Source organism: Branchiostoma floridae, chromosome 16 (genome assembly GCF_000003815.2).
Source record: "Branchiostoma floridae strain S238N-H82 chromosome 16, Bfl_VNyyK, whole genome shotgun sequence".
NCBI classification, from domain to species: Eukaryota; Metazoa; Chordata; class Leptocardii; order Amphioxiformes; family Branchiostomatidae; genus Branchiostoma; species Branchiostoma floridae.
Genome location: NC_049994.1, coordinates 856462 through 868032, shown reverse-complemented (window position 1 = coordinate 868032; position 11571 = coordinate 856462). Strand labels below are relative to the sequence as shown.

Here is an 11571-nt window from a genome sequence, read left to right as displayed (position 1 = left end):
CAGCTAGAGCATGGACTTTGGAGAGTCAAATGTGGCCCATTTCACGCACACATCATGAAATGGTACAAGATCCATTCAGTGTAAATTCAAATAATTCTGTACATGGACTGTACGTCACTTAACCGTTCATACCAAAAGTAAATGTCTTTATGTCATACCTGTGACGCAAAAACGTTCGATACGGGTGTCCCGGACCGTGTGATAACTTTTCCCGCGGTCGGGCTGGTACCTCGGTTACCTAAACAGGTTCGTGAAAAAGACTTCTGTCATAAATAACCACAGGTTAACTCTGCTAAACCATGTGTTGAATTGATCCTGCCCTACTGATACCAGCCTAACCGGCTGAGCAGAGCTGTCTGGTCATTCTGTGCCGAGCCAACTCACCGCGCACAACGCCCCCAGTACCTGGCTATATAGCTTCATAGGATCCCTACTTCTCAAGATGAGTACGATTCTGCAGCATACCGCCTTCAAGTCCAGCTCGTCGGCGTCCTTCTCGAGTTCTAGTGGTGGTGGCAGCTTCCATGCGTCTGGAGGAGGTGGCTTCGGTGGCATGAGCAGCCTGGGCGGGGCAGCTGGCCTCGGGGGGAGGGGCAGCTTCGGCGGAGGGGCTCGCAGCTCAGGCTCCTCCAGTTTCAGCATGGGAGGCCGCAGCGGATTAAGCTTTGGAGCTCGTGCTGGAGGAGGAGCCCGTATGATGGGCGCGGGAAGAGCTGGAGGCGGTGGTGGACGGAGCTATGGAGGCTCCTCCATGACGGCAGAGCAGGCCACGCAGATGCTCGTCAGCCTCGGAGAAGTCCGCGTGGATCGGTCTGGTGACAAGGACGAGCTGGCCGGGCTGAACGACAGATTCGCCACCTTCATCAACAAGGTGCGCTACTTGGAAGAGATGAATCGTAAGCTTACCTTACAACTGGAGATGGTACAGAAGAAGGCGGGCGTGGGAGGACCAGACATCGGCAAGATGTGGGAGGCAGAGCTGAACAACATCAAAAGGCTCACTGAGGTGGTCATCAACGAGAAAAACGTCCTGCAATCCGAGAGCGACGGGCTTCAGGCTGAAGTGACCACCATGAAAAAAAGGTACACAGTTTTCTTTTCATACCATCAATGCACGGTCATGACGGTTTGGATTCTGTCGGAGGAACTGTTTGGGAAATCGTTCCATATACCCTCCTTATGTCTGGACAGTTGAAATGGCCTTAGGGGTCTAGGGGTAGACATACACGCCCCCTATAATTGTTCAGCATTTTTGCCAAAAAGGTGGTGGTCAGTTAAGTACCATTGACACCATAAAGTGACGAAAATCACATGCTTAGGTGTTACATGATTAGATATTATGAGAGCGATTTATTAGTGTATTCAATGGTTTGGCTGCACACATAGAGCTGCCAACATAGGCGACAAAAGGGTGTCAGCGCTTGGCTGCACCAGCAAACATAAGAGGTATATATCACAGCTAGAGAAGATGAACTCTAGATGGTAAATGAAATAACAACGCCTCTTCTGGGGAAAGTCGCACATTGTTCTTATAACTCCTTTGATTTAGATTAATCAGGTTTTCAGGGGGTCTCTGCTCTGATATTAGGCAAATTCAACGCCTTGTTCTTCTGTAGATGGGCTGAGTGATACGCTTCAATTGTCCGACCTGCTTACACGGTCTATACATGCATTGTTGCTTCATACTATGAATTAGGTCGGCTGGTTCCTTACAATGGGATATCCTCAGGGCACCTTGTCGGATAGATGTGACCCCGTTTCTTCACGTTTACTGACACACACATATCACAAACTTCTTAAAGTCTTGACAATTCTAAAATAGAATAAAGTAAAGGAAATTGTTTTGTCTAAGTACTAAGAGGAAGATTTTTCTGATGAATCTCCAATCTGCCGAGGTACACGTTCCATTCTGACCAGATGGCCACAGTCAGCTGACCTCCGCTGACCAGTCCCTCCGGGCATTTTTCTGTAACGTTTATAGCTCAGACAAAATACATCACAGATTTAAATCTTATGTCCGGTTCTTCTCGTGTAGATGGAATTCCCTACATTCTGGCGGAATCAGAATCTAAAACATGTACACTGATCAATACAAATTTATTCTGACGACAGAATCTGTTGTTGAATGTTTCAGCAAATGTGATTTAAGAAGACGCGATGTTTGACAGTCGTGCCATTAGACATGATACAGAACCGTACAATTCAAAGTTTTATGAAAGGGTTCGTATGGGATATCGTTAGGGATGGTTGGTTGATTCGTAAACACGACCCTAGATGTAAAGTGTAAACAAAAAATAGCATATTTCCTCTGTGGAAACATGTAGATCTGAGGAAGAAATGATAAGATCTTGACCAAGATCCGGATCAAGCATTTTGTCGAACAATAAGCGAGATCAGGTTGTATCTGGTGACTGCACAATGAGACAAGATAATCGATCACAAAGTAGTAGAACTGGTTCCCAGCGGGGCTGTCCAGCGAAAGCACTACTCTCCAAACAGAGATTTTTTAGGCGTTTTTGTCAAGCTTTCTATGTTGCCAGTTTTTTTCTTCTTTTGATGCCACCAAGCCATAAAGGAGATGTAATATAAAGGAAAATCTGACAAAATAGAACAAAAACCTCTGCCTGGAGAGTGAGTTTTTTCTCACTTATGCCTTTATAGTATGCAATCCCTCAATACTTTGTTTACTTTATGCCAACCAAAACAAAGTATGAAGACACACACACACGCACACGCATACGCGCACACACACACACACATACACACGCGCGCGCGCGCGCGCAGGAAGCCTACATACTAATGGAACTGAGCTTGTTTGGATCCATATTCAACTAAACAGATAGAAGTTAACTGGTTGTGTATTAATCATATTTGATTCCACCCGCAGCTACGAGGACGAACACACAACCGTGGAGACTCTTCAGGCAGAAGTGACGAAGTTGAGACCTGTGAGTACCTATATCAACTGTTAAACAACACACGGTACCAATTAATATATATATATACTAGTATTCATACATATATGTGTGTGCGTGTGCGTGTGCGTGTGTGTGTGTGTGTGTGTGTGTGTGTGTGTGTGTGTGTGTGTGTGTGCACATCCGCGCGCATTTATTTGTTGATGTTTGTGTGCGTGCGCCATGGGTGGTTGGGTTTGTGTAATAATTCCGTTATGTAACGTCAGATATAGGGTTAGGGTTGATATCCGGTGCTGCAGAAATATATATAGGAGGTTGATTATGGATCAATTGTGAGCAATATATGATATGTTTATTACCCATGATCATATAGCCAGGCGACGTGGAACAATAAGAATGCCCAATTTCATGTTGGTTATGACCAGGCGTTATGACAACATATCATACACCTCGGTGTGGGTCAAGATTGACTTTGTGAAGGTTTGGAAAACAAATTGTACACCCATGCTGTAGGAAATGGACGGCGTGAGTGTTGAACGTGTGGACCTGGAGGCCCGCCTGGACACCATCAAGGCAGAGATCGACTTCCTGAAGGAGGTGTACGCGGCGGTGAGTTACATTTTCCATGCCTTAGACATGTTAGGGAGACAGAGAGACACAAAAAGGTACAAAAAACAGTAAAAACTGTGAGGACCCGGTGAGACAAATTAATGCTATATCATCCTGAAGGCAAATTTCCAACTGGAATTTTGTATGAGGTACTTGTAGCTTGGGAACATAACAAGTTTTATTGCAAATTCTTGCCCGTGGGCTAATTGCAGGTAACATAAAAGATACAAACAGTGTAAAATACAATATTACAAGTGTCTAATCTAGTCTAAAACTGGTAAAAGCTAACTCTATATCCTGGGTTATTGGGTTCGACTCCTTTTTGGAAGACAGTAGAAGACGATATATATACACCTAGGCAGGCTGTTTCCCATTTCTACACAGACTGGTAGTCTTTGCCATTTTACTTGAAATTATCATCTTCAAAAAGGTAAAACAAAATATTTTCTACCGGACCGTAATGCCTTTTCCGCTTGCCCAATGACCTGCCCAGGAGTTGGAGGCACTGCAGGGCCAGGTGTTGGACGGCGGCACGCTGGAGCTGCAGACCGTGGCGAGCCCCGATATCGACTTCGACAGTATCGTGGAGGAAGTGCGCGTTCAGTATGAAGCTCTGGCACTACAGTCTAAGCAGGAGGCACAGAGCTGGTATGAAACAAAGGTAAGTTATTACCTTCGCCAGAAGGTTGTGTTTTTGACTGTGGGTCTGTGTGTGTGTGTTTCAACAGCATAACTCGAGAAGCCATGGATGGATCCTGATGATGTTTAGTAGGTGGGTAGGGGTCATAAAACGACAGTCAAGTTCAATATTGGGCGCCATATTGGCTAAGGTACTGCAGCGGGATATTTCGTGTTCTGGACATGCTGTGGTTGTATTGAAAATTATAAACACTGCACTCCAAAAGTTTCAAACCATTTGGCGAAGGTATGAGGTCGTTGGACTCTAGGTTGAACATGCAAAAAAGCCTGCTTAAGGTTATCAAATTGTATGATACTAGTAATATAAGGGACAATGACAATTACCATCATCACATGAAAGTCAACATGAAAGGGGCAAACATACAGTGTAGAACAGTACAGAATATGTCTACTCTAGTCTAAAAGCTAACTCTAAACTGTAACTAGTTTGGTTAGTGAATCGGCACAAAGTCGTCAGATAGCCAATGATATACGAAACCTTCAGCTTCCCTGGAATCCAAGTTGAGCCAGTTGTTGTGTTGGTCAGTTTGAGTCTCTGCAGCAGCAGAGTGGAAGTGCCAGCGGTGGCCTGTCTGCTGCGCGCGCTGAGCTGTCCAAGTACGGCAGTGAAATGAAGAAGATACAGTCACAGCTGGATGCCGCTAAGTCAAGGGTGAGCATAATCATGTTATCAAGAAAGGATAAAGATGTGCCTAAGATTTGCTTTCTACTGATCCTTACACGTTTACAGTCCTTACAATTGACAAGATTTCCCGTGGTCATCAGCTGCACTTATTTGTCACTAAAAAAGGACGTTTAACTCAAATGCTTGCAGCGCAATTGTACAAAATACCGTATACTTATCGCATCCACAATTGCTGATTGATGTCAATGGTCTTCGGTAGTTGTGTGCTCACACAACTTTGAGCTACCGAAGTGTAAGAGCGTTGATCTATTGAAGCAGCATCATGTGTGTGTATCATGTGACATCTGTACAGGATGTCACAGTTGTGGAACAGCATAGGCGACAATTAGCAATGTATTGGACTGTGTAATTATTGATTGTGAGGAATCATGTTACTTCTGCTATTTATTTTCACTTTATATGTCTCTGTATGTTTTTGAATTGTAATGTGAAATATGAATGTACTGTGTAAATATGAATGTGTAGACCACAGGAAGAATAGCCTCTTATGAGGCTCATTGTGGATCTAAATGAACTCAAACCCAAACATCCGTACTGTTTTAGAACGCGCGGCTGCAGGAGCAGCTGGCGGCTGTGGAGGCGAAGGGGGTGTCTCAGCTCGAGGCTAAACAACTGGAGATCACCGCGCTGGAGACGGAGCTGCAGACCTTGCGCGGGCAGATCAAGGCGCAGATGACGGAGTACAACTCACTCCTGAGCGTCAAGATGGCTCTGGACATCGAGATCTCCGCCTACCGGTACGGCAGATTTGTTAAGAAACGAATTTCCTGTCTGCCTGCCTGTGTGACCCCTTGTTTCTCTCCGTAATGGCTCTCGGTTAGAAAATGAACCTGTTCTTAGAAAATAATTGAAGCAGACTTAGGACGCTTTCGTCATGATGTAAAAAAAACATGCCCGTCTCGCCTGGAGTCATGCTTGTTTTCCGTCTCATTTGGTATTACAAGTTTTATGCGCTACCATCTCACCTCTGACATCTCAAACGATGATTAACAATCCTGTACAGCAGGATAATTCCCTGTCACTCATTAAGTCTGGATCAGAATGTGGCAGCCTCATTTCACTTCTTCAATTCTTGGTTACTTGGTATGCTAGATAGATGTAATTGCTTCCCTTTTGAACTGTTCTTTGTAAAAGCGTCTGGAAGTTGACAGATAAACATGCATTTGTGCAGCAGTGTGTCTGCTGGAAATGATACAGTGTACCTTTGTAAAAACTGAATATCATATGAATCGCTCGTTCTTCTCTGTAGTAAACTCCTGGAAGGCGAGGAAAGCCGCTTCACTGCCGGGCTGTCGGTGGGTGGAGGCGGCGGAGGGTAAGTCAACCGCTTTCCTTTGGAAGGGTCACCGTGTTCTGTATATATATACTTACTACTAGTACTACTCGAAGGAAAATGCCATAAAACACCTGCTTATCACTACTATAGTAGGTATATGACTACAGCCTGACTTTGGATAGTACATATCACTGCCATTGCCATGTTTTGACGTTAATTTTCTTTTAAAGCGGTGAATGTTTGAAAAACAATGACGTTGATTAGCTGAATAGTTACAATGGAAGGAGGAATATTCAAATACACACTTTTGTAAATAGATCTACTGAAATATTCAAAATTGTATCGTATTGTCATTCCCTTGTTGGTAATGCAAAGAATTACTGGCTTCTTAGTAATTATACGCAGATTGACATTCTAACTTATATGATTCTTATGTTGCAATGTCGCAAGAATGTCGCAAGTCGTATACGCGTATTGAATTCTGTTCATCCTAAGTTGGTCCGTAACACAATTGTTGTGCGATTCTCATCATTTGGTATAAAGGAACTTTGATGATTGTTTTTTTTTATTTATTACTAAGTAACTGCACTATATATATGTCCCATTTGAACCTAATACGGACCCTTACTGGGGATGTGCTCTGTATTACATTGTAGCAATGTCCATGAAATAAATAAAGTTACCATGTAAAATGAAGGGATATTGTTATAACGTATGCAAAGTACTTCATATTTTGCATACTTTGAGGTGCAGGATCTTCACACAAACCAATAATCATCGAATTCCATTCAGCGCTTTTGTCAAGTTTATGCTAACTAAGTAAGAACATCGGAAGCAAGCTCCTTCCTAACCTTTCAATGCCGATGCTTATCACACAGAGCTAGCGGCGGCGGCTCATCCATGCTGATGCTGGGCGGCGGCGGCGGCGGAGGCGGCGGTGGTGCCGGTGGTGCCGGGTTTGGAGGAGGCTTCGCCAACGGCAGCTCCAGCTCCAGCTTCAGCTCCAGCTTCAGCTCCAGCTTCCAAACCAGCGGCGGAGGTGTGAGACTTCAAGATTAATGTAAAATATAACGAAATCTGGTAGTACTTAAAATGCTGTAAGGACGCCGCCTGTCTCCCAGAGATACTATGCACGAGATGGCAGAGTAGGCATTTCGTTGCCAAGTTCAACACTAATTTTTGGCGACGCCTCAGGGGCTAGCCTGAGTATTCCCTGAGGAATTTGTTTTGAAGGAGCTTTTATATGCACCAAAAAGTAGTTACTCAAGCAACTGGATATGGTTTTGGAACGCAGCTTTTATATGATCTATTTATTTTGAACAGAGAAATCCTTTGGCTTTGCTGCTACGTATCTAAAAGATACATGTATCATTTTGGTCAGTTTGATTCTTTCAGCGCAGGAAACGCTGTCAAATGATAATAATGTGTTGACTTTACAGACGTTAATACCCATTTTTGTTGATAAGAATGTTCTTGGAACACTGTGTTAATGTAATACGTTTTTTTACATTTCACATGTATTATCATTTCTGACGCAGTCGTTCTTTTTTCAGGAATATCAGCGTCGTCAAAGACTTTCTAATGCCGTCGTCTACATCCAAATCATCCGACGCGTCACGCGCAGTTTAAGTAGTACAACATGTAGTCTGTTACTCTTGATTTCTGGCTGAGGGATAAAAGCCGGTGAATAATAATCTATACTGGGGAAATGTAACGTTATTTCCCAACTGTCATCAGGTTTTTTTTACGTGAGAGTGCATGTGGGTACCACTGTAGCTACTAGTACTTTTGCTGTTTAACTGGTAGGCCGTTAATATCAAGACTTCTGTTTTCTTGGTACTTTCGTGGAGGATTTGGTGGCTACTTTCCACATACTTTATTAAACTTTTACAAAGGGGTACGTTTTGCGCCTCTCTTTTATTCATAAGTTAGTTACTTATGCCTCCATTCCACTTGACGCTGGGACCCCAGAAGCTTTAAAGAACTGACAAACCGTGTTTTCTTGGTTATTCCATCTCAGTTCGTTTCATAAGTACGTTTTGAACATTTCTCCGAGTTGTGTCCCGTCAATTGGTGTAAAATCTAATCTGTAGATATCATCTGATACGACATTCTGATAATAAGCATTATATGTGCAGTTGCTCAATTTGTACCACCCATTATTTTGATAAGGGTTTTGATTAGGGGCACAAAAAGTCTGATCTCACAACAAATTCACCAAAAACTAGAGTTCCACGAACACATACCTTCGCCAAATAATCGGCTTGTTATGGATAGTGCCTTTATTCGGGACTCTAAGGTCTCACTCATGTAGTACTAAAAGAGCACCTATCCAAAAAGTAAACTACAGCATGAACATGTGTTTTAACGGTGTAAATTCCCTTTCATCCATTCCAAATGATATCAAGCGTCAAACTGAGGAAAACTTGTTTGCAACTGTAGAAACTAACTGGAAAACGTTTGGCAGACACGCACTACGTTGGACATGCACAGTCCTGGGTTTTGAGTGTTGTGGCCGTATGTTTGCAGCTGAAAAGTGCCTCTTGTGGGTTGTAGCTAAGTGCAGTTGGCAAATTCTTACATGATGTAGGGTAATTGTGCACAATTTAGAATGAATGACATTTTCTGTATTTACATCACGAATGCGCTCATATAGAACACATGTCATAACATCGAAGTACAACCTGTACTATCATTGAACGCATCGGATTTTTACAATTTCATAAATTATGCAAATTGGATTTTTTACACAATCAACATCTCACTATGTCTATCTTCAGATTCACTTAAGCTGTAGTTATGAAACCAGTCATGTTTTCCAATAGCCCAACTAGATAATGCCAGCTGTATGTTGACCTATTGACCTAGATCTAAAGACAGCAGCTGTGAACCACATAGAGCAAAGCTGAATGCTTGTACAGTATGCTGCAGTCGTTAAAGACGTTTTCCCATACAATTATTTAAAATAGATAGTGATATGCATAATTTGTATCTCAATATGTTAATCATCGCCTAAGGTACCAACGGTATATGCGGTTGACCTACAAAGAATATCCATCATTTCCCGCTTCAGGTATCATTCTCAAAAGTTACAAACTATAAGACCCACTGCAGTTCCAAACAAGCTGCTGGGGGGGGGGGACTTACGCCGTTTACAACAGCTCAACAGCTATCCACCACTTAAAAATCATGAACCTGGCCCTTGAAAATTTAAGCTCAAACTTTGAAGCTCATCTCAGCTGCAGTACCGTAACCAGTTGCTATGAGGCCCATTATCGAGCTTGACTTTCCTTTTTGTGACCCTTTCAATGCACCAAATATCACCAAGATCCATCAGCGACGTCTCCAGTTGTCTTGTCCACAGCCAAACGCACTTACATATACAGCCCGCTGCAGCACAGCCAGATCAGCCATTTTCGAACTTCACCATTATTTTTACAAACGCTACACGCCTCTCTAACATCATTGAGATCCATCAACAACATCTAGAGTTATCAAGGACAGAGTCAAACGCCCTTACGTACAAATCCAGCGACAGCGCCGCAGGTAAAAGCCAGGTAATCCATTTTTGCACGTGATCTTTCCCACCACAACCGCTACACATCTATAAGATATCGTGAAGATACATTTACTGCTTCTTGAGTCATGCTGTCTATAAACAAGCGCACAAAAATACAAAGCCCGCTACATTACCGTATAAAAACGCCAGGTAAACTTTTTTAACTTGGCCTTCCTTTCCACAACCGCTACACACCTACCAAATATCACAAAGTTCAATCCGCAATTTCTCGAGATATATGCGGTTGACCTACATATAGATACGTGAATAACCGAAAACATAGCTTTCTTGGCGATGGCAATTAAAAATGAATTTCTTCACGAATACGATTGTAGGAACTACAGCAGATTTTTTTAATTTCTTTTATAATTCAACAGTTAATTTCTTTAATTGCTCAACAATTCAGAATTCATAAAGGAACATGTCGGGAGACTTCCAAAATCACTCCCTTATTGTAAAAAGTAAAGAATCGCAGTACAAAGTCGTTACAGGAAACAATATGATACATAAGTAGTTGAAAGCTAGTAAAAAATATATAGTCAGTAACGAAGAATGGGCGACTTATTGCATGATAATGTTAATCAATAATGTTCATGATATTCCGCAAGGCGTTATCTAAAATGATAAGTGACAAGCTGTCTGTATGATGAGCACTAAGGCGAGAACGTGACATGTTGAAATATTTTATGTCTTTTATCATTAGATTCCTGCCGACCATTTCATACGTAACTTTTATAAGACACATTATGAAATTTCTACAAAGCGTATAATGTTGGAACGCTGATATCTGCACTTCAAAGCACAATGGCACATTGAAGTATAAAGATTTATGTAAAGTGTAAGTAACATAAATCATGGTCATTGTCAGAAAATTCACACACATGACACTCAGTCATAATTATAATTTTGCATTCAAAATACAATGAAATGTATTACAAGTAAATACCTGATGGCTACTTGCAACTACATGCTATACTGATGTATGAAATATAGATGCATTTATATTGAGAACTATTCTGTTGCTATTATAATAATAGCACATTCTAAATCATACATCGAGCTTGTTTGACTGGGCTTGCCGTCTTCCTTTGAGGGAGTGAAAGACGAATTTCGCCACCTCTGTAATTTGTGTGTTCTCTTGGTCAGGAGCAGCACACCAATAGCAATCTGATTCACTTTCGGACATTCACATTTGTTTGTTTGTTTACTAGAATTTACCACACATATGGATGGGGTGGAGAACTGGAGCGCTTAGCCTAGCTTTCACCCAGGATGACAATTTTCGAAAATTGACCGTCTATTAATGGAATAAACACTAAAAGCATGATAAAACATATCTAAAACAAGATGATGAAAAATAATGATCGTGACCTATCAAAGACTATGCACACTTATAGGTTGATGTTCATGAACAAAGATTGTTCATTGGAAAGTGTTCATTAAGATATGTTTGATACTGTTCACTCCACGTAGCTACTAGACGAGGGATGCAATTTAGCTAGTACTAGACGGGGAATGCAAGAAATCACCAATGTTTATGATTTACATGGAATCGGCATTAACATATGAGACCAAACTATTTCTTCTTACTCTGGTGGAAAATTACACATGATCTCGATAGTTGCCTCCACGAAATGTAATGGATGTTATATTTACCTCCATGAAATGTCATGGAGGTTATATTATCAGTAGCGTTTGTCTGTGTGTCTGTGTACAAGATAACTCAAGAACGGCTGAATGGATTGGTTTCATACTTGGTGTGTTGGTGAGGTGTGATGAATGCTAAAAATGATTAGATTTTGGGCCCCCCAGCGGCTTCCCTTGATAC

General features: G+C 42.0%; 1 protein-coding gene across 1 annotated transcript; it reads left to right on the top strand.

Moving 5' to 3' along the window:
* The first annotated feature begins 341 nt into the window (after positions 1 to 341).
* LOC118403903 (keratin, type II cytoskeletal 1-like) lies at positions 342 to 8084 on the top strand. Its single transcript, XM_035802762.1, has 9 exons — positions 342 to 1083; positions 2888 to 2948; positions 3429 to 3524; positions 4018 to 4185; positions 4750 to 4875; positions 5452 to 5645; positions 6158 to 6223; positions 7063 to 7223; positions 7738 to 8084. The coding sequence occupies exons 1-9, from the start codon at positions 443 to 445 to the stop codon at positions 7764 to 7766; spliced, it is 1542 nt and encodes a 513-aa protein (XP_035658655.1). The 5' UTR covers positions 342 to 442; the 3' UTR covers positions 7767 to 8084.
* The last annotated feature ends 3487 nt before the right edge of the window (positions 8085 to 11571 follow it).